The following is a 21773-nucleotide window of genomic DNA, read 5'->3' as shown; positions in this document are numbered from 1 at the left end:
TACTAATAAAACCTCAGCAAAGGAGGGGAAAAAAATCCATCGTGCGCTGTTACCAAGAGGCGTGTGGCAACCTCCTCCCGCCACCCTGATGGGGAAAACAAACCGCTGCTCTCCTCTAATGTACAAAATCAGGGCAGGGGTGCCCGAAATGCCCCACAAGGTGTGGGACTCAGAACCACCTGCGGTGAAGAAAGGGCAAAAGAAGCAGTTAAAGGAACCTACTAGGCAAGTTGTAATGAGTCGTAAGCTCTGAAAGGAAATTATTACCATTGTGGGAACAAACGATGTCTGAGAAAAAAAGGGTTGACAAATGACACCGAAGCCGGCTGTGACACAGACAAGGGTGAACAGGGTAAAATACGTGTCACCGCCAGCTCAGGAGGAGGGAAGCGTCTAGATAAGGCCGAGCCAGGTCCCGTGCGCCTGTGCCTCCCTCGAGCTGCCCGGAAACGAAGCAGCAGAAGCAGGAACGGTTGCAGGAATGTGGACAGTCACCCGAAACTGGGACGACCGACGGACAGCAGGAGCACATCCAGGGGAACCAGGGCCCTTGGCCAGGCCCAGTGCCCACCCTGGCAGGCCCCGGCCGGGGGCTCAGGTGCCATCGCCTGACTCCCCCTCACAATAAGCCGCACAGGGAGCGTCTAGGACACTTCAGTCCAGGGTCACATGGCTCGGACGGGGCAGAGCTGGCATCCGGGCCCATACTCTTAAGCCCCTGCTGACAACCACAGTGCCTACAGAACAGGACCCAACACGGCAGGGGGGCCTACAAGAGGGGCCCAGGGTCCTAGAGGAGAGAGGACCCTGCAGAGCCAGCTCCTGGTCAGCGCCCCTGACGTCCTTTCTAAATGACCATGGAGAGCACACTTCGGTTTCCAGGAACACATGAGGTAAGTGGGCGGCTGCAGGGAATGGGTCCAAAACTCTGTTCAAACACATATCGAAGAGCACGCTTGGGGACACTGCAGCAGGCTGCAAGGAGCTGACGGCCGTGGGTAAGGAAGTAACGCCTTAAAAAGCCCCACTGAAGAGAAGTTCAGGAAACAATATTAAACAATAATGCAAATGCTCCACACGGGGCTCTGCAGCTACGGTCACCAGGGGGACACACATGGTCCCGAGCGTCACGCATCCTTACGCTGACCCCGCACTGTGAGCTGGGCAAGGAAGGCCATAATCCTAGGACGTGGAACACTATCACTCCAGGGAGGCATAGAAAGAACTACCTAGTAAGCTTACTATGGCCCTGAGAAGATAAATAAATTAACCCCTACAATGCCGATATTTTCGAAAGGCTTGTAGTGAATTTTATAATCACCGGATTTTTACATATTTTGTTTGCCATCATGGGTACCATATTCAAAGGAACAAATCATTCTGGGTAATTCTCATTTAAATGGCAGAGGGGAACGTCAGGTCTGTAATCAATGCTGAAAGTTTAATTTATAAGTTTTATTAGTTGAGAAGTCAAGGGACACCTGGGTGGCTCAGTCGGTTAAGCGTCTGACTTAGGCTCAGCTTACGATCTTGCAGTTTGAGCCCCACATTGGGCTCGCTGCTGTCAGTGTAGAGCCTGCTTTGGATCCTTTGTCCCTCTCTGCCACTGTCCCGCTTGTGCTCTGTCAAAAATAAACGTTAAAAAAAAAAAAGCCAAATAAAGGGCTCCTTCCCAAGCACCGAGACCCGTTGGGAAGGGATGATCCATCAATCATGACAAAGGTCGTTGTCCAGCATGCGGTGCATGGCCTTCCAAGCTGCTTCCACCAGGTCAAAATCACTTCCCACCAGCTCCTCAGCTGTCCGTGGGACAAGTGCCGACTCCAGTCCCCTCTGCAGCCAAATGTGCAGATCGTGCTATCTCAGCTCCCACTTGCAGCTCTAGAATTCTACAACACTGAGTCTTAGGGCAACACTTTGTACCCAACAAATGCTGTCCGCCTTAAACTTACATGGTGACATATGTCAATTACTTCTCAATAAAGCTGGGGAAACAAAAGTGAACCTCAACCTGAACTTCACACCTTAAACAAAAATTAACTGAAAACAAATAAAAATGGACTGTATCAAGTGTAAGACACAAACTATAAAGCTTTCATTAGAAAATGTAGGAGAGGGACACCTGGCTGCCTCAGTCGGTGGAGCATGTGACTCTTGGTCTCAGAGTTGTGAGTTCAAGCCCCATGTTGGGTGGAGAGATACTTAAAAAAATAAAACCTCAAAAAAAAAAAAAAAAGAAAGAAAAAAAGGGGACGCCTGGGTGGCTCAGTCGGTTGAGCGTCCCACTTCAGCTCCGGTCATGATCTCATAATCTGTGAGTTCGAGCCCTGCATCAGGCTCTGTGCTGACAGCTCGGAGCCTGGAGCCTGCTTCAGATTCAGTGTCTCCCTCTCTCTGCCCCTCCCCTGCTCATGCCTTGTCTCTGTCTCAAAAATAAAAACATTTTAAAAAAAAATTAATAAAAAAAAAAAAAAGAGGGGCACCTGGTGGCTCAGTTGGTTAAGTGTCTGACTCTTGAGCTCAGCTCAGGTCTTGATGTCAGGGTCATGAGTTCAAGCCCTGAGTCGGGCTCTGTCCTGGGTGTGAAGCCTATTAAAAAAGGGATGGAAGGGGGGGCGCCTGGGTGGCTCAGTCGGTTAAGCGTCCGACTTCAGCTCAGGTCACAATCTCGCGGTCCGTGAGTTCGAACCCCGCGTCGGGCTCTGGGCTGATGGCTCAGAGCCTGGAGTCTGCTTATGATTCTGTGTCTCCCTCTCTCTGCCCCTCCCCCGTTCATGCTCTGTCTCTCTCTGTCTCAAAAATAAATAAACGTTAAAAAAATTAAAAAAAAAAAAAAAGGGATGGAAGGAAGGAGGGAGGGAAGGAAGGAAGGAAAGAGGGAAGACGGGAAGGAGGAAAAGAAACACAGGAGGAAGTTTTTAGAACCTAGGACTAGAGAGAATTTGTTATACGTGATATAAAAAGCAGTCCATAAAAGGTAAAAAAACAACAAAAAACAATACATTGGACTTAATTAAAATGAGAAGCTTGCTCTGTGGAAGACCCTATTAAAAGAATAAAAACAACAAGCTGCAGACCGGGAGAAAATATCTGGAAACCAGATATCCAACAAAGGTTTTCTATCTAGAATATGTAAAGAGATCTCAAAATGCCACAGTAAAAAACTCAAGATTCCAATTAGAAAATGGGCAAAAAAGATTAAACAGAGGATGTGCACGCAGTAACCAAGACGTGAAAGACCCACACCGTCAGCTGCTCCGAAATGCAAATTCAAAGGACCGTGTCCCTACACACCTGCCAGGTCGGCCAGGACAACCAAAGGCCAGACTGTAGAGAAACCAGCACTCATGCACTGCAGTGGGAACGTGGAAGGTATATAGTCTGGAAGCCTGGCAGTTTCTTATAAAATCTTAAAAACAAAACCATACAAGCCAGCAACTGCAAGTTGGTGTTTATCATCTGTCCACAGCCACTTTGCAGGCCACAGCCAAAGACTGCAACCGGCCGCCCCCACGTCTCCCTGCTAGTTAATTAAACAAACTGCCAACCATCCATCCACACAGTAAAATACAAGCAGGGACAGGCTATGAATGCCGGCAACAGTTCGGATGGACCTCGGGGGCATTATGCCGAGTCAATCGGTGACATACTGAATGGTCCCATACACATTCTCAAGATCACGAAATCACAGAGGAGGGGAAGAGTGGAGGGTGCCGGGAATGTGAGCGTGGCAGGGGGCAGCAGGGGATCCCTCACTGACAAAGAGTTCCGAGTCTCGACTGTGGTTGTAGGTACACCTGTATATTAATGGGGTAAAAGTGCAGAGAATTATACACACATAAAACACTGGTAAAATCTGAATTAGGAGTGTAGTATAGCTAACGTTATTTTTCCAATGCCGATTTCCTAGTTTTCGTATTACTGTACTACAGGTATGTTAAATGCAGCTGGAGAAGGTTACAAGGGTCTCTCTGTACTACTTTCACAACTTCCTGTGAATCTGTAATTATTTCAGAATGAACATTTAATAAAAAAAAAAAAGAAATCAATCAAAATCACAAAAGACAAATGTATTTCAAAATCATCTATTTTTGGGGTGCCTGAGTAACTCAGTTGGTTGAGTGTCTGACTCTTGATTTTGGCTCAGGCTGTGACCCAGGGTTGTGGGATCAAGTCCAAGTCCTTGTCAGGCTCTGAGAGCAGTGTGAAGCCTGCTTGGGATTCTCGCTCTCCCTCTCCCTCCGTGTGTGTGTGTGTGTGTGTGTGTGTGTGTGTGCGTGCGCGCGTCTCTCTATCTCTCTCCCCCGGCTCATGCTCTCTAAAATAAATAAAATTTAAAAAAATATTACTCATTGTCTAGAAGCTATTAATATTTACTTGCAATGACTAATTTGATGATTGAGCAATAAACTACATAATATTAAATATTAAAACCAACTTTTAAGATTTAAGTATTTTTTGACAATTATAAATCAGGACTCTCATTTAATTCAGGTTGGTTTGGTTTTAACTGTTTTAAAAGGATGAAATCCTGGGGCGCCTGGGTAGCTCAGTCAGTTAAGCCTCTTCGGCTCAGGTCATGATCTCACAGTTTGTGGGTTCGAGCCCCTGCATCAGGCTCTGTGCTGACAGCTCAGAGCCCGGAGCCTGCCTCAGATTCTGTGTCTCCTCCCTGCCCCTCCCCCGCTCACGCGCTCTCAAAGATCAATAAACATTAAAAAGGAATTTTAAAAAAAAGCAACTTCGGCATTGAGACGTTTTATTAGAAAAGTATTCACAGAACCCACACATGGTGGAGAGGGGACACACCGAGATGCCTGAGGCAACCAGGACACAAGTCCCACACACGCCCACAGACGCACACGACCCACATGATGTCCACTGTGAGCTCTCCATCCGTATTTGCGGAAATACTGAATGGAAAAGGAAAGCGTATATGGTGGCAGAAACAGGCCCATCCTCACTGGATGACACTGAGTTGGACGATAAGTACCTATTAAATCGCCCCTCCCTTCTCCCTCCATACAGAATGCCCCAGGCTGGCAAGGATGTTGTAACAGTGGGTATTTGCTCTGGCAGCAGACCGTCCAAGACTTTTTGGAAAGTTCTCTGGGAACACGAACCAAGAGCCTAACGTGAAGCCCCATAAACTGAACAGGATTCGAGACCCGAAGGGGGCTTTTATAGACAGGCGGCTGCACCCGGCCGTCAACAGGTGTAATAGTATGGCAGTGACCCTGCTGGAGGCAGCCCTGCAGGTCTAAGTGCACTGTCCCTGCACATTCCCTCCCCTGGGAGCTGGGCCTGCTTCCTGAAGCTCCCTCTGGCTGTTGGAACATCCACGCTTTGAGAAAAGTGGTGATTTGGGTAATAAAGACATGGGGCCATCAACTCCCATAATAAAACACCCGCCTCTTCATTCTGCAGGTTAAACCGACCTTTTCTCAGGTGGTAAACTCAATAAAATCAACTGTTTCCCCTTTTACTTATCAGCCACCTCCACTGCCCAAGGAAGGACTGACTGCTGCTGGGCCAGCGTCTGGGAGAACCTCTACCATCACGGGTTTTGTGCTGGCAACACAGACCTGCCGGCAAGTTAAAAACAAAAACAAAAATCCCAGACCCATCAGGAGGGCTCACCTCCAAGCGGCGCCACTGGGCTAGGCACTGCACTGGCACCCGTCCCTGTCCTCAAGTCGCCAGGTGGCGGGGGCAAAGGTCCCAGTGAAGAAAGGCCCGGGGTGTGCAATGCCCGGGGACGGGGAGGTGCGGGGGGCAGGCGGAATTGGGGGAATGAGTCCTTGAATGGCGTCATCCGGAAAGATGGGAAAGCAAGTCACTTGGTTAAAGCCAGGGGGTATTCCCAAAACGAATGAGGAAGTCTTCCACGTGAGACAGTTGCGCCCCAAGACGGGAAAGGAAAAGTAACCTGTTACTCAGAACCAAAGGCATCCGTTTGCTTGGAGCGACCCCGGCCCGAGACGCCCGCGGGTTCCAGCCGCCGCGGGTCCCAGCCGCCGCGGGTCGCCGGTGGGTGTCCGGCACCGAGTGCGGGGCGCTTTCCGGTGACCCCGACCTGCCGGCGAGGGCCGACCCGCCAGGCTGCCCGCCAAGGGGCCGACTCAGGAGGCAGTCGTCGCGGGCCAAGTCGGGGGTCGCGCTCCCAGGCCCACACCCCGTCGGCCGGCGGGATCGCGCCCCCAACACCTCCCCCCGCCGGTCCCCGGCCTCCGGGCGGCCCCGCGACCACGGGCGGCGGCGACCGCGGGCGGAGGGCAGGGCCGAGCGGCCGCGCGCACTCACCGTTCGCTGCCCCGGGCGCCTGCGGGGCCGTCCCCTCTCCGGGCCGAGCCCGCGGGCCCCGCCGCCCCGCCGCCGCTCGCCGTCGCTAGCCGGCCCCCGGCGCCGCGGCCTCCCCCCGCCCCATGGCCGCCCCCCGCCCCACGGCCGCCGGGACCGCGGCGCCGGCCCGCCGAGCAGCAATACAGCCAGTGCGCACGCGTGCGCGTCCGCGCCACGCATGCGCCACCCGCCGCGCATGCGCCCTTCCCGCGCCCTTCCCGCGCCACGCCCCCGCGCACGTGATTCGGCCGGCAAGGACTTGGGTCTGGGATGGGGCAGGCGGGGCTGGGGTCGGGGGCCTGGGATCTGGGGTGGGCCTTCGGCCGCCGCGACCCCGACGGCGGCCTCCGGGAGGAAGAACCTTGGATCTCGGTCACCCCGCCGCTTCGGATACTCGTCCGTCAGTCCGCTGGGCTGGCACCCCCTGCCCCTGCCCCCTGGCTGTCCCAGCTCCCCACCACCGCGGTTAGGGTGGGCTGGCCTCGGCCCCGCGAGTGGTGACAGCACCCACCTAGGATTCCGTAACTGACAGGGTGTGAATCTGCGGAGAAGGAACATGTTTGGGGAACCAAAACTCGTTGTGAGCAGCTGCGGCAGCACTGGCCCCTCCCTGCCAGGACAGCTGGAAGGGGGCGGCCTGGGCCGGCTACCAGGGGCCTCGTCCACCCCAAGCAGCCTGGCAGGGACTTGCACACCACTTGGACTGCAGGGGCTCTAGGCTTGGGATGTCAGAGGGGCCACTGTATGGTGACCTGCTAGCACTGTCCTCCCCTCCCCCCTTTCCCACCACCACTGCAGGACCCAGACAGGAGGGAGGAAGGGGACCGAGGCCACAGTGCCCACTTTGTACCTTCGCTGCAGGCCTTCCCCAATCCACCCAGGAGTCAAGTATCCCAATAGTGTGCCAGGCTCCTGGGACACATCTCTGAATAAGCTGATGCGGGTCACTGTAGAGGAACCCCCGGGCAGTGCACTGTTGGGTGCTTGGTAATCTGCCTGGGCTCCCAAGTGCCAACCATTATTCCTTGTGTACACTCAGGTGTCCCACACCTCGTATAGACTGGAGTACTCCGCAAACCGCCTGGCTTCCAGGTTTCCACAACCCCCATACCTGCTGTTGTCAGTCTTCTCTGGCGGGGTCTCTTGGCCCTGTGTCCAGAGACTTGAAACACAGAGGGGCACAAGACAGGACATGTCTCACTGCTGTCTTGGGGCCACTGGGCAGTGGGGTCACCAAGAGTGAGTGGAAAGGGGGCCAAGGATGGCAGGAATTTGGGGTGATTTCTCAAGCTCTGTAACTTCCTTTTCTGGTTGTTTTGGAAACCCCACCACTTCCCTAAAGTGACCGCCAGCCACACCCACAGGAGAAGCCTTTTGAGCTGCACATCTGGGATATGGTCATTAACATAATAATACAAATGCTTGAGCCAGCTCTTACTATGTTCCAGGCATTGGGCTAGGCCTCCCAAGAACCTTCTAGATCAGGAAGAGTCTATAGAGAAGGCACCAAGGCAGAAGAGCCAGCCTTGTGACTAGCCGAGTTCACACAGCAGGGCCCTTCCTGTGTGTCCCTCTCTAAAGGGAACTTGTGTCAGTGTTTGCAATAATGGAAAGCCTCTGTCCACCCAGACCTCAGAGGGTGCTTCCCCATTTCAGAGATGAAAAAACAGGGGCTGTGGCTTCCTTCACCTGACCCGGATTGTGCAAAATTTCCCAGTAGGCCCGGGTCCCACTCTGCCCCATCAAACACTGGTCAGTAGTAATGGAAACCCCCACCAGGCCCCCCCAAGGATGGCCAGTAGTAATGGGAGCCGATGCTGGGAGGGGTGGGGTGCTTTAAGGCATCCGGAAGGTTCCTAGAGGCCGTTTGGCTTGGGCTGAGTCCAAAGGCGGAGTAGGAATAAGCCAGGCTTGGTGGGGAGAGGGAAGGGCCAGCGCCAAGGACAATGGCTGGTGTGAGGATGGGGGTGGGGGGTGGGGGGTGGGTGGATGCTAGGCAGGCTAGTTTGGGCTGGGCTGAGGAAGAGGGTTCTGCCTCAGAGGTCTCAAGGGTAACCTTTCCCAACACTCGTATTTGTTTCTTTGTATTTTCTTAAATGTGACTTGTGATTCCTGTTTTATTTAAGCCTCAGACCCCTAAAACCTAGACGTACCCTCTTCGGAGGGTTGAATGGTGGGGGATATCAGGGTGGGTGGGTTAGGTGGTGGAAGAAGGCAGCCTGGGCCATGGAGGGTAGAGCCAGGTAGGCTGCCTGGCTAGAGCTGGACTCATTCAGACAGGGTGGGGGGTCCTGGATTTTAAGTGCAGTCTCGAGCGCAGCTCTCAGGTGAAGCGGGTACTCCTTGGAGTCCTGCCCCCAGCTCACATGGAAGTTGGCCTCAACTGTGCTTGACGGGTGAGAGGGTGAACAGAGATTGCCCAGCACCCAAAAGGGGAAGCGGCCAGGAGCCTGGGTGACAGGGGTGGCAGGGAAGGACCAAGGCTCCCTGTGGAGGCGGGTGTCTTGGGCTATTCAGAAGTCATCTTGTCCATACCCCCAGCCCCAGGCCTCTAGCCAGCGCGCACAGGGCAAGTCCAGCCCCTCCTTACCTATTCCTCTCCAGGGGCCAGTGTCTGGAATTGCCAACTTGGCTCCCTCCTGGTGGGAGTGGTTTTGGGTGACCAAGTGTGGAAGGAAGCCCTTCTTCCTGCAGGCCTGCTAGGTGCCAGGCACACGGTCCAGCAGGGGACAAGGCCTTGGAGTAGACCGTGAACTTCTCACCAGGGTGGTTAGCAGAGGGACAGCCCCCTCAGCCCCCACCAGCTAGGAGGAGCTGCAGAGGGGCAGAGGTAGTGCCAGCTTGCGGTGGGTGGGGTCTGGCATTTGCACAAAGGGGCTTGATGAATTCTCACAAGGCCTCTAGGAAACAGGTGCTTTTGTTGTCTGAGGTTTTTACTCAGGGAATCTGGGGCACCGGCCGAGTAACCTGCAGCGAGGACATGAGGGGCAGAGTGTGGCCCTAGCTCCAGGAAGGCTTTGACTGGACTCCAGGAGTGGGGGGCTGGGGGAGACGGAGCACTAGGAAGAGGAGGGCCCCTGCCTGGACAGCACACCCCTCAGGGCAGCCCGCGGGGCTTGTGGGGCCACGTTGAGGATCAGGCACCGTGGGGGGTGGCAGAAGCCCCCAGTATCCATCTGGGACACAACACTGGGCATGGTGGGGACAGAACCCTAGAAGTCACCGAGAGGCCCCAGCTCAGTCCGGCCTCCCAAGGGCTCCGAGTGGAGCTTGGACAGCACACTTGCAACAGGTGCCCACAAGGGCAGGGCCATGACTAGGACAGGAGGGGTGGAAGTCTCAGGGGAGACTGGAGGAAGGGGAGGGAGCACGGCCAGCACCCTGGAAGGGGATGCATGGCAAAGAGCGAGAAGTCACTTTCCGAGGGCTGTCCAGGCAGCAGAGGTTAAGTGCTAAAGGGTCCTGCTCGGTCCGTGCAAGCTTGAGTTTTGTGCCTGAAGGTTGAAAACGAACACAGTCCACCCTGGTTGTGCAGGTGTCCCTTCATTTCTGCACAGCGAGCTGGCCACTTTCTAGATGCCCCTACTGGTACCTGTTTCCAGTGGCTGCTTTGCTGAGAAAGTGGGACAGTGATCTGAGAGCTAGCTGCACCATGCAGGGGCAGGTCAGGGAGCAGGGGACATGCCGGGTGCCAGGCTGGGGCACTGAAGGACAGAGGGAACACGTGGGCATCTGTGGGCTACCAGTCCTTGCTGAGGTTCCATTGTACCCCATCCCAGGGTGTACCTCTGTGCAGGATAACCACCTGCTTTCTGCTGATGGGGTCATCAGCCCCAGGAGCACCTCAGATGCTCCCTGGCATTTTGTAAGACAGCCGGCAGGGTCTTTCAGGGAGCAGTGGGGGAGGAGGTTGAAGCCAGGCAAACCTAGCATTCAGGCTGCCAGTCCCTGGCGAGACGGCACCCCTGGTCCTGGCAAACGCCCGGGAGAAATGCACCCCCCCCCCCCCCCCCCCCCGCTGCTCTGTCTTGCTGGTAATTGGAGAAGAGAGCCTCAGGCGGGAGTACTTCCCATGGAGAGCAGTCTTCACTTATTTATGAAAAAGTACCAGCATTTAACCCAAGAAAAGTACCAAGTCACCTTTTATAACCTTGTAGAATGAGGAAGGGACGGGGCCCTGGTGGAGGTCCTTCAGGGGTATGCCCGTTCCGAGTGGTTTCTCACACTTTGGGGGAGATATTCAGTTTTTCTTACAAGATGCCACTCTTTTTATCCAGATGGAGATAAAAACCTCAGTCAGAAGGAAAGCATGTGTCTGGAGTAACGTCCTAGATCTTACAGAGGGAGGAGGAGGTAAGGGCCTCAGGCCCCGAAGATGAGACACACTGGCAGGACGGCGCCTGGGGACGCTCCTCGCGCGCTGGGCAGTGGCCTGAGAGGTGGGGGAAGGGCGGCTGGGCCCCGACGGTGGCAGAACTGCTGGGGCGCTGCTACTGCGTGGGGCCGGCCGAGGACCCGACCCTCCTTTCAGGGACTCTTGGCGATGGGGACAAAAGGCATGGCAGAAAAGCAGGCAGCCATGCCACTGCCCACACGACCACATCCAGCCAACGTCACCGAGTAGGGCGGCCAGGGGAAGACGGCTGTGTCACGAGCCCAAACAGCCTGGCAAATAAGCAGCCACACCCAAATCCCTCATGTCAAACCGCTTTATTACATCTTAAATAACAGTACAGTTTAATATAGTATCTATCTCGCATCCAGCCTCCTTGCAATACACTGACTTTAAAATTAAATACAGTGAGGGCACGGGGTGCAGAGAGCTCCTACAGAGGTGTGGATGGGAGGGAAGGAGGGCTCGTGTTTCTTCTCCCTGCCAGCCCCTGGCCTACTGCACGGCACAGCGCAGTTCTGTACAGGATGCTGCGGAAACAGGACGGAGAGAAGCCCCGGCTGCTGCTGTGGAGCGGGCTCGGGTGCAGGGAGGCAGCCCACGGCGCCGCTGTCCCCCGGCCTCCAGCGGGACCGGGGAGGCGTGGGTGTTACACGACGACCCGCCTCAGATGCAGAAGGCTGGTCCCACGGCAGAGACAGGCCAAGAGGAGTTGGCAGAGGAAGGCCGGGTCTCTACCCCCTGCTCCCCCCGCCCCCGAGTCCAACGGCAATCCTTTGCAACAGGGCTTTTTTTTTTTTTTTTTTTTTTTAAAGAAAGAAAGCAAACAGTGACTCATCCTGCCACCCAAGCGCGAGGGGCTGCTCGCTGTACTGCTTCCGGTGCACAGAATGGCAGCAAGAAGTGGACAGAGCCGCGATGGTTACAACTTGAAAGAGGTTATTTCTTAAAAGAAAAAGAACATCTAAGGACTGAGTCCTGGATGCACTTTTGAGCATTTCTACAGCATGCGATTCTAAGAGTAAACCCACCCAATATGGCAAACGATCAAATTTTTTAAAATTTAACTTAGAAAGTTTGAGATCATTATTTTCAAAACATTGATTTGTACATGGTTTCATACACAAATAATTGACTGACTATCCAAGCACGGGACGGGCGCCTCTCTTGAAAACAGAGGTTCCTGACGGCTGGGGGCGGGGCACAGGGTAGCGTTAGGCTATTATCATGGACTTCCTTCCCTCCAACTTCACAAGGAAACCCGCTGTGAGATTAAGAACTGAACTGAGAAGGCAGGGAGGATGGGCGGGGAGGAACAGGTGCCTAACTGGAGTAGACTTCATCACGCGTTCAAGACCATCCACGGCGTGTGCTTGCTTCCTTTCCTGATTAGCGTCTGTCTTCCTTTCTAGGCCGTGTTTGTGCGTAACAATTACGTGACACAGGACAAAAAATAAAAAACTGAGGGACTCAGTTTACGTCATTAACAATTTCAGAGAGGCTGCACCAGACCCTCTTCCTCTGTTGAACTACTGAACGTAAAGGAATATATTTTAAGAAGGAAATATGAATGTTTGCAAAATCCTGTTACAAACACAACCTGAAATTTAGAACCAGTTACGAGATAAAATCCTCCACTTGTTTTGCGTGAACAGCACAAAATAGGGTCACTGACCTGAAATTCAAATGAACTAGTGAAAAGGTGTGTCTGTCTCACAATTACACTCAAGTTTACCTTCTGGTTAACATGTTTATTATGGTATTTCCTTTTAAATTCATTCCAGACAAAAAAGAACAAAGACGATGGTCCCGGAAGGAATGCACAATTTTGTCTCAGTTTACAGCACAGAGGTTCTCTTAATGGGAATTGTGCTCTTGGTTTCAGCAATAAGTGAAGGAAAAGGCCTTGCCCTTTTGAAGTTCTGAGGGGGTGCAGGGCGTCCACGTTAGTAGGGGTGGAGAGGAAATGCTATCACTGTAACGCTTCAAGGTTGGAATGGTCTTCCAGTCGCCACGACGTCCACCTGCTGTTTTAAACAGAGTTTAAAGCAATACAAACAGAGAACACCCACACTCACTGCTCCTGCTCTCCCCACCGTCCCGCCCGTCTGCCCTAAGGACACGTCACCTCAGGTGGATGTAACGCTCACCTGAGCACAGTTCCAGATCAGCTCTACATCGAATTAATCTAGCAACGGTGACATCCTATGTGCCGTGTGAAATACATACACATACGTGCATGCAGGGAGGGCACCTTGGCTGCTGCATTACCTGTCGACGTTAGTTCCAGATCTTGAGGAAGCTGTCCCAGGACCCTGTCGCCACGGCCATCCCATCGTCAGTCACCCCCAGGCAGCTGACGCGGTTGTCATGCCCGGCCAAGACACCTGAGAGCAGATGACAGCCCAGTCACTCCAGGACCCAGAGGTGCCCCACCTGGGGGCGACGCGTTGATGCTATGCAGGGCTGGCTGGCAGGGCCACCCGCGGAAGCACACCCAGAACGCCAAGGCCCCTCCTCTGCAATGTCCCAATGGCAGGGAAGGACACTGGGAGGCAGAGAAACCACGCTGGTCCAAGGCGAGTACAGCTCACTATACTCCTCTCTTAAAAACAACATGGACCACACCTACAGCCACAGGGAAGTATTCATACACAATAAAGACGCACTGGAGCCCCTGGTAAGAAGTCTGTTTTTAAGACAGCCATGATGACAAGGAACATACACAATAAAAAGGTACAGACACACACAGTGAATAACTTAGGACCTTTGGCACCAACTCCTGAATGTATTCACTGTGGTAAGAAGCTTAAATAAAAAATGAAATATAGGGGGACCTGGGTGGCTCAGTCAGTTGAACGTCCAACTCTCGATTTCAGCTCAGGTCATGATCTCATCACGTTCGTGACATTCAGCCCCAGGTCAGGCTGTGCGCTGAGCATGGAGCCTGCTTGAGATTCTCTCTCTGCCCCTCCCCATCCCCTCTCAAAATAAATAAATAAATATAATAAAAAAGAAAAAAAAAGAAAGAAAGAAAAGAAATCTAAATCACAATAAAAAAAGCCAACCATTCCAATCTCAGGGCAATTAGAACCCAAGAGTGTAAGCCTGTGGGCTGTTCATCTGTTTGTAACCCCTGGAGCCTAGCACTGGGCACAAAACACAGAGAGCTGGACACTGAGGCAAGAGGGGCCAATGGGATGTCACACAGTGACTCCATGCTGACCCCACAGTGAGACAAGCCTCCTGTTGACATTCAGTCACCTGTGCTTAGATATCATCAGCCAGGGGCACCTGGGTGGCTCAGTTAACCCTCCAACTTCGGTTCAGGTCATGGTCTCACAGTTTGGGCACTCGAGCCCCGCATCGGGCTCTGTGCTGACAGCTCGGAGCCTGGAGCCTGCTTCCGATTCTATGTCCCCCCCTCTCTGCCCCTCCCCCACTCGTGCTCTGTCTCTCTCTCTCTCAAAGAGAAACATTAAAAAAAAAAATTAGAAAAAAAAAAGGTAATTATCATCCAGAACATTCCACGTCTGATCGGAAGAATCTGATGGCTAATTTCAGAGAATCCATGTCCATTTCCTATACTCCTTAGTGTCACAGCTGAGTAAAGAGACAGACTCAGCTGGATGGAACAGTGTCCTCTGCTGTGGCACCAGGACCAGAAAACTGTTGGGGCAGCGGGAGCAAGAGGTATGCAAGAGGGAGTGGGGAGCAGGAGGGGAATTCAGCCCAGGGTGGGTAAAGATCCATCAGAAAGTGGGATGTCAAGGTAAGACACCCCCAAGAAGACCCCAAGTCACGCTCCCTTCTTCCCCCTGCCAAGATTAACTGGGTTGAAAGATTCTGAAAATGTCAATTCAATTCAGCTGCCTGACTGTCCACGTTTAATACAGGATGTTTCTCACCTTTTGTACAATTTATGTTTTATTTCCTAATTTTTTTTTTTAAGATTTTATTTTTAGGTAATCTTTACACCCAACATGGGGCTTGAACTCACAACCGCAAGATCAAGAGGCACACTCTCTACTGACTGAGCCAGTCAGGCAACCCTGTACAACTTGTGTTTTAATGCCCTTTACAGCCACACACTTGCCTTTGATGTGTGAACTTGAGACTTTAGACCTGCCCAAGCCTGTGCCCCATAGATGACACGGTTCCACCACGTACAGCCGGTGGAGAGAGAAAGCAAGGTGAGGGCCTTGAAGACCCAGCAGCTGTCCGCCCACCGTGGTGGTCTCCATGCACCCCACACAGTGCATGTAAGGAGATCTGGTGCCAGGGAAGCCAACGTGCTGGAGACCCTGAGCGCAGACACCCTGGCCTGTCCCCTGTCCTTCCGCCGGCCATACCACAGGGCAGGCAGATATACTCGGGCACAGCCTGTGCTTCTTACCAGCATCATGTGCGCAAACCTGAATATTCCAACCTCTGGGAGTCAGGTCCATCCTCAAAGGTGAGCCCTCAGTGCCTAGGAGGCCCAGGAGGCCCAGGAGGCCCAGCAAGCACCCACCTGCCCTGTCGGCCTTGAGCGCGTCCCACACGTTGCAGTTGAAGTCGTCGTACCCTGCAAGGAGCAGGCGCCCACTCTTGGAGAAGGACACCGAGGTGATCCCACAGATGATGTTGTCATGGGAGTAAGTCATGAGCTCCTGGTCCGCACGGAGGTCGAACAGCCTGCAGGTAGCATCATCCGAGCCAGTGGCAAACGCATTGCCATTTGGAAAGAACTAGAAAGAGAAAGCAAGCCGAGAGAGTAGGCAAATGCACAGAGAGAAGTAGTGGAAACAGGACCGGCCCACAGCAGGGCTGCTGCCCGCACAGGAGGAAAGGGTCAGCAGGGGCCGGACTCTGGGGACACAGGGAAGCAGAGCGGCAGCTGCCTGGGCATCCGGAAGGGAGGGCGTCGGTACTGGGGCAGGCACAGCGGCCGTCTTCCCCAAAGAATAGCCTTCCTTTCATGATCAACTGTTTCCCAAGGGGGCAGGAAGAGTGTGGTCACCCCTGAGCACCACCAGCAGCTGGACTAGCCTCGTGGAGGAAAAGCGGGGGAGGAATGCCCAGCCCTGACCAACCAGATACCGCCCTCCACATCTTCCTGCAACCCCCATCACGTCAGGGTGACGTGGCAACGGGAAGGCTCCTTCAGCTGGCTGCGCCCCAACCATGGGGAGGAGGCTGAACGTGTAAGGTTCCTGCTCAAGGTTCAGCCTCTGCCCCCCCTCCGCCCCCCACTCCTAAGAGACTGTGCTGACTGGGTCAACTACTGCCTTGTCTGTTTCCCAACTAGAGGGAAGCCCAGGACACCAATCGCTGGCTCGCCCCAGGGACTGCACACTGTAGGCCCATCGCCAATGTCTGTGAGATGAACAGTCAGCACAGAATCAGCCGGCCTCACAAGGACAACAGAGCACATCACATCTAAGCTTTCTACAGGAGTTTTTGTAAATTAGGTTATAGTTACACAGAGGAGACAACATCTACTCCTGAAAACATTTTAAAACTCAATGGTGTGTTCCACGGTATACAGAAAGCAATCTAACTCGCTAACAGCTGGCAAAGGACCCCAACCCACAGCTGAACCCCCAACTCACACAGATGGCATTGATGTCAGACTCGTGGCCGGTGAAAGTTTGCCGGCACATCCCTTCTCGCACATCCCAGAGTTTGGCTGAAGCATCACAAGCACCAGAGACAAACAGTCTGGTGTCAGGAGCGAGAGAGAGGCTCATAACATCCCCAGTGTGTCCAGTGAACGTGGTCGTCTGCTGGCCGGTCTCGATGTCCCACAGAGCACTGCAGCAGGAACACAAAACATGCAGTCACCTCACTTTGTCAGACAAGCAGTCATGTGACAAACTGTCCTTCAAACCACCCCAGGACCACAGTAAACCTCTGTGCTTTTACTGAAGACAAATCTAAATGTCATAATGTGGCTTTGTTTGGAAGGGAAACCAAGCACCCAAACAAAACACAGACGAGAATGTGGCCACAGGCTTTGGAGTAGTTGTTATCTCTACACCAACTCAAACACCAACAAAGGGGGAGCCAGTGACCTGTGCCCCATGTGGGCTTGCAAGGAGCAGCAGGGGCTCCTGGCCAGTGCCCCACACGGGCACAGATCTGCTGCAGCCAGCTCGCTGCCCTCCGGGGTGCCACGGGCTAAGACACGGAGACGACACCAGGTCAACAAATGGCTCAGAGCAAGGCGCGGGTCCCACGGCCTTCCTCGGGAGACACAAACGGGAGAGTCCCTGAGTTTGGTGTCCCGTGGATGTCTGATGAGCAGCTATGTAAGGGGTACAAAGGTGAGACGTCGACTGTGCTGCGGGTGGAGCGTGGGCCACTTCTGTGTTTCAAGCCCCAGGAAGCAGCAGCACCGAAAGCTGCTTGGTTCTGGCTCAGATGCAAATCCGGTTATACCATTTACACGTTGACTGTGCGGCGGGGGGGGGGGGGGGGGGGGGGTTCCTTGCTAGGGCCTGGAGGGACTACAGCAAGGAAGGAATCACGTCCAGGACTCCAGCTTTAAAAAAATATCTTCGGGGCGCCTGGGTGGCGCAGTCGGTTAAGCGTCCGACTTTAGCCAGGTCACGATCTCGCGGTCCGTGAGTTCGAGCCCCGCGTCGGGCTCTGGGCTGACGGCTCGGAGCCTGGAGCCTGTTTCCGATTCTGTGTCTCCCTCTCTCTCTGCCCCTCCCCCGTTCATGCTCTGTCTCTCTCTGTCCCAAAAATAAATAAAAAACGTTGAAAAAAAAAATTTTTTTTTTTAAATTAAAAAAATAAAAAAATATCTTCTAATAAAGAAATTCTTCCGAAAATGGACAGGCTACATTATAAGTCTTTTGTGAACCTATACGATTTATACAAAGAGGACGAGCTGGATAGGGGAGTCGGGACCCGGCATAGGGCATGCCGCCACATCGTGCCACAAAGCCCAGAAAAGCCCCTGACGATGGTTTAAGTCTAAAATGACTCCTATCTGATCATTTAATGTTCTAGAGGTTAAGTGGGCTTCTAACTGTAAGGTAGAAGCTCAAACCGAGGCAGGCTGAGACAGTGCACTTGACATGGGAAGCCCTGCTCCTCCTCAGTTCTGCTCAGAAGTCCACAGTGACACGGCGCTCAGAGGGGACCCGCTCCCCAAAGGGATGCCAACAGTTGCCCAGACAGAGCGTGGCCAGGGGAAAGAAAAACAGGCATGTCACCTACAGCTGCGATGCCTATGAGTCAGTCCTTCGTTGTTCAAAATTAAACTCTGAACTTTAAAATCTATCAAGAGTGGGGCGCCTGGGTGGCGCAGTCGGTTAAGCGTCCGACTTCAGCCAGGTCACGATCTCGCGGTCCGTGAGTTCGAGCCCCGCGTCAGGCTCTGGGCTGATGGCTCGGAGCCTGGAGCCTGTTTCCGATTCTGTGTCTCCCTCTCTCTCTGCCCCTCCCCCGTTCATACTCTGTCTCTCTCTGTCCCAAAAATAAATAAAAAACGTTGAAAAAAAAATTAAAAAAAAAAAATAATAAATAAATAAATAAAATCTATCAAGAGTACAAGGAATTTGCTCATCGCTCATGAATTTGTGTTTGACACCTCACGGCCGCTTCAAATTAATAAAAGATGGCCTGATTAATGCCAAGAGTCTTATTTCCTACACGTCTAAGGTGAGCAGTATGAGAAGGCAGGGCGCACAGGTGCTCACCAGGTGGTGTCCCCAGAGCTGGTGACGATCTGATTGTCATCCAGGAAGCGGCAGCAGGACAGGTAACCTGGAAAACAAACCAGAAGATGGCCCTGATCTGCAAGCCCCCGCCCGCAGTTCTAAGGTCCTGTAAATAGAAAACACACTGGCAGAATGAACACACCTGGAAGTTCCACATCTAGGTGTAGACCAATGCTTGCCAGCCGCCCCCCGCCCTGCCCCACATGCAGTAATGAACAAACAAGGTGGCACAGCCCACAGGCCGGGAGGAGCGGATGCCAGCTCAGAGGAGAGGCCGAGAGCCCTCTGCCCCGCACCCTGGGAGGTGTCTTCCTGTCTCTCTTCCTCTGATCTGTATGTGGGGACAGGGGTTCCCTTTCCGCTCACACATCCACTCATCCCACAAGAACTTATGCTGGTGCCTGGAGGGCAGCCCTGTGGGCACCTGGAACATATCTGTGATCAGAGTGCTGTTTCTCTCCCTCCTGGGGTGTGAGCTCACATCCCAGGAGGGAGAGACAACGTATGTACATGTCAGGGAAGGAATGGGAAAGGGTGGTCTGCGAAGGCCTCCCGAATCCTCCAGGAAGGCACAGCCAGGGCTGGGATCAGGGCGCCAAGCGGGGCGGCGGGGTTTTCTACAGGATGCCAGCTAGAGTACGCAAGTTGGCGTGGAAATGGCTGGATGGCGCCTGAGCGTGTGGGAGGCGAGGCAGAGCTGCGGTGCCGACGCCGGGATGCTGGCAGTGGGGCACACTGAGATCCCCAACCTCGATCAGCTTTTGGTATGAGGAAAGGTAAAACAGAAAACCAGTTTTTCAGTACCTACACACTAGGATTTCTACTTAATTAGCTCTGTGGATCATGGTTTATAGTTCTGTTCTACTGTAAGTGACTCGGAGAATTAGAAGTGCAGGACACCGCCCTCCCCCTGCCTGCCGTAAGGCGTGTGCCCAGTGGGCTGGTGGCCAGGATGGTGCCAGAGCCGCACCGCCCCCTCCAGCCAGGCGGTCACACAGGTGTGCTCTTACAAGGACAGGGCACCCCTGCCAGTCCACGTGAGGGCCCTGGGTGACGCTGTGAAGATCGGTAAAATAAAAACAAATGCACAAAGAAGAAACCCATGGAACGGTTTTGGTATGGAAAGTATAAGAATACAGGGAAAACGAAGCATTTATCTGAGAGATGTTACCAAAATATTTGGAGAGGACAACTTTTGTAATGCTTATTTATATTTGAGAGAGACCGAGAGACAGAGACAGGGTACGAGTGGGGAGAGGCAGAGAGATGGAGACAGAATCTGAACCAGGCCCCAGGCTCGGAGCCTCGCGAGCCGTCGGCAGAGCTCAACGCGGGGCTCGAACTCACGAGCAGTGAGATCATGGCCTGAGCCTAAGTCGGACATTTAACCAACTGAGCCACCCAGGCGCCCCTGGATGACAATTTTTAAATATCAGCTATGTGCCTAGAAAAGGATGTGTAGGGGCACCTGAGTGGCTCAGTCAGTTAAGTGACTGACTCTTGCTTTTGGCTCAGGTAATGATCTCATCACGGTCATGAGATCGAGCCCCAAGTCAGGCTCCGTGTTGAGCACAGAGCCTGCTTGGGATTCTCTTTCTCTCTCCCCCTCTCTCCCTCTCAAAATAAACATTAAAACAAAGACAAGAAAAGAATGTGTGGTCAAGCACTTCTCGAAGGCCATGTCATGTCTGTCCAGAGGGACACTAGGGACCCCACAGGTGATCAATGCCCAGCTAGGAGAGGATCAGCCTGTGTGGAAAGATCACCTGATAACAAATCCACACTGTGCATGTGACCCTTGGTCCCCAGCTGCTCAGTGCACCCCCAGGTCCCGTCCCTCATACTGCTGAGGCTCTGCCCAAGTTCCTCTCCAAGAACAGCATCTGCTTCCTGGCTACTCTGCCATCGCTCAAGTCAATTCAAATGTCCCTCCCCTTCCGAAAGCCAGCCCTGGGCGTGCGACACCGTCCTGTGAGGTGGCCCTCATGCTGCACCATCACAGCCTCAGCCTGTCTGACTTGGGAGCACAAGGAGGTCAGGAGAGAAGAGCCGTGGAGACTCGGCACCAGCAGTGTCCCGTGCAGGGCCAGGCAGGGCACTCCTAGGTCAAAGACCCAAAGAAACATGACCTCCAAGACGGCCTCTGTCCACCTCGTGTATCACACAGGTTGTGGTCCAGCCAGGTGGAACCCATGAGCTCCCCCCACCCCACCAAGAACCAGAGACGGCATGCCGCGTCAGCTGGTAAAGTGCTGGGGACTCTTCAGGGCCTCTGATGATCAGCAAGCAGCAGTTAGTAGGAGCCAGGAAGGCTGTGGGAAATGATCCCACTTACAAAACAACAGGTGGCACCAGGAAGTCACAGAAGGTCTTAAGACTAAGACCGATGCCGTGAGGAGGAGGGCAGGGTGGTCCTGAGAGGCTGTGGCAGCACAGCCGGGCTCAGAGTGGGGCAGGGGCAGTGCTGGGGACGACGGAGTCTCCCACGTTCATTTCCTAACTTTCCGTAGTCTGAGCTTTCAAAACACATACACAAATATTACTTTTAATTAAACAAAGTCAGGGCTTCCTGCTCACAATCTGATAACTCATTTCTGTGGTCCGCTTTGTATTTATACATCGAGAGGAAGAAACAATAACCAGGTAGATGTTGTTTTTTTATGAATTTTTTTTTCCTCCGCAAAGAAAAATTGGACCGAGGCTAACAAGCTTCAACAGCACCGTGATGGGGCCCTTCTAACACAAACTCCGCATCCCAAGGCCTGTGAGCGTGGAAGGGAAGCCTGCAGAAGGGCCCAACGAACAGCACTCCGTGAACTCCGACACCAGGACGGTCTCACAGGAGCCATCTGGCTGGGCACAGTCAGGCTTCAGAACGTGGGCTCGCAAATCAGAAACAAGCAACTCAATCCTCACACGGTGGCTAACTGGCACCGCGTTCTCTGATGAGCTGCCGTCCCCCTCTGTGGACTGAGGATGCTGCCAGAGAACTGCCGGGGGGACAGAGCCGCCGGTGCACTAAGTCCTGAACGACCAGTGGCAGTTACCATCTTTAAAACTGAAGAATGAATAAATTCCCTGGGAGGGCTGTTTGTGTACACATGTGTGTGTGGGGGGGGGGGGACGGAGTCACCTCAGGTAGAGATGAATCCCATCGTGTGTGTGTGTGTGTGTGTGTGTGTGTGTGTGTGTGTGTGTGGTAGAGGGCGAGGGGGCTACCTCGGGCGAACATGGCCCCCATCAGGTGTGGCCGTATGCTACACAGTGGCCAGCCAGTGGTGCTGCTGGCTCTTGAGAGCCTTACAGAGGGGCTGGGAAAACAG

General features: G+C 53.5%; 2 protein-coding genes across 6 annotated transcripts in view; both read right to left on the bottom strand.

Annotated features, from left to right (window-relative positions):
- Positions 1-7606, bottom strand: part of NADK (NAD kinase) — a 33003-nt gene extending 25397 nt beyond the window's left edge. For 2 of the 3 annotated variants that reach the window (XM_058719419.1, XM_058719418.1), the window contains exon 1: positions 6304-6457. Coding sequence is in view for 1 of the 3 variants with exons in the window: in XM_058719417.1 (XP_058575400.1) it covers positions 7454-7536 (83 nt within the window). In the remaining 2 variants the exon portion in view is untranslated. Of the gene's footprint in view, positions 1-6303; positions 6458-7453 lie in introns of those variants that run through there. The other variant, XM_058719417.1, reaches the window with a different exon arrangement.
- A 3431-nt stretch (positions 7607-11037) lies between these two features.
- Positions 11038-21773, bottom strand: part of GNB1 (G protein subunit beta 1) — a 90872-nt gene continuing 80136 nt past the window's right edge. For all 3 annotated transcript variants that reach the window (XM_058719423.1, XM_058719421.1, XM_058719422.1), the window contains 5 exons: positions 18430-18496; positions 16330-16531; positions 15249-15465; positions 13007-13122; positions 11038-12762 (listed from right to left, as the gene is read on the bottom strand). In XM_058719423.1, coding sequence (XP_058575406.1) covers positions 13016-13122; positions 15249-15465; positions 16330-16531; positions 18430-18496 — 593 coding nt within the window. In that variant the 3' untranslated portion in view covers positions 11038-12762; positions 13007-13015. The remainder of the gene's footprint in view (positions 12763-13006; positions 13123-15248; positions 15466-16329; positions 16532-18429; positions 18497-21773) is intronic.

This window comes from Neofelis nebulosa, chromosome 2, assembly GCF_028018385.1.
Source record: "Neofelis nebulosa isolate mNeoNeb1 chromosome 2, mNeoNeb1.pri, whole genome shotgun sequence".
NCBI classification, from domain to species: domain Eukaryota; kingdom Metazoa; phylum Chordata; class Mammalia; order Carnivora; family Felidae; genus Neofelis; species Neofelis nebulosa.
This window is presented reverse-complemented; position numbering and strand designations above follow the sequence as displayed.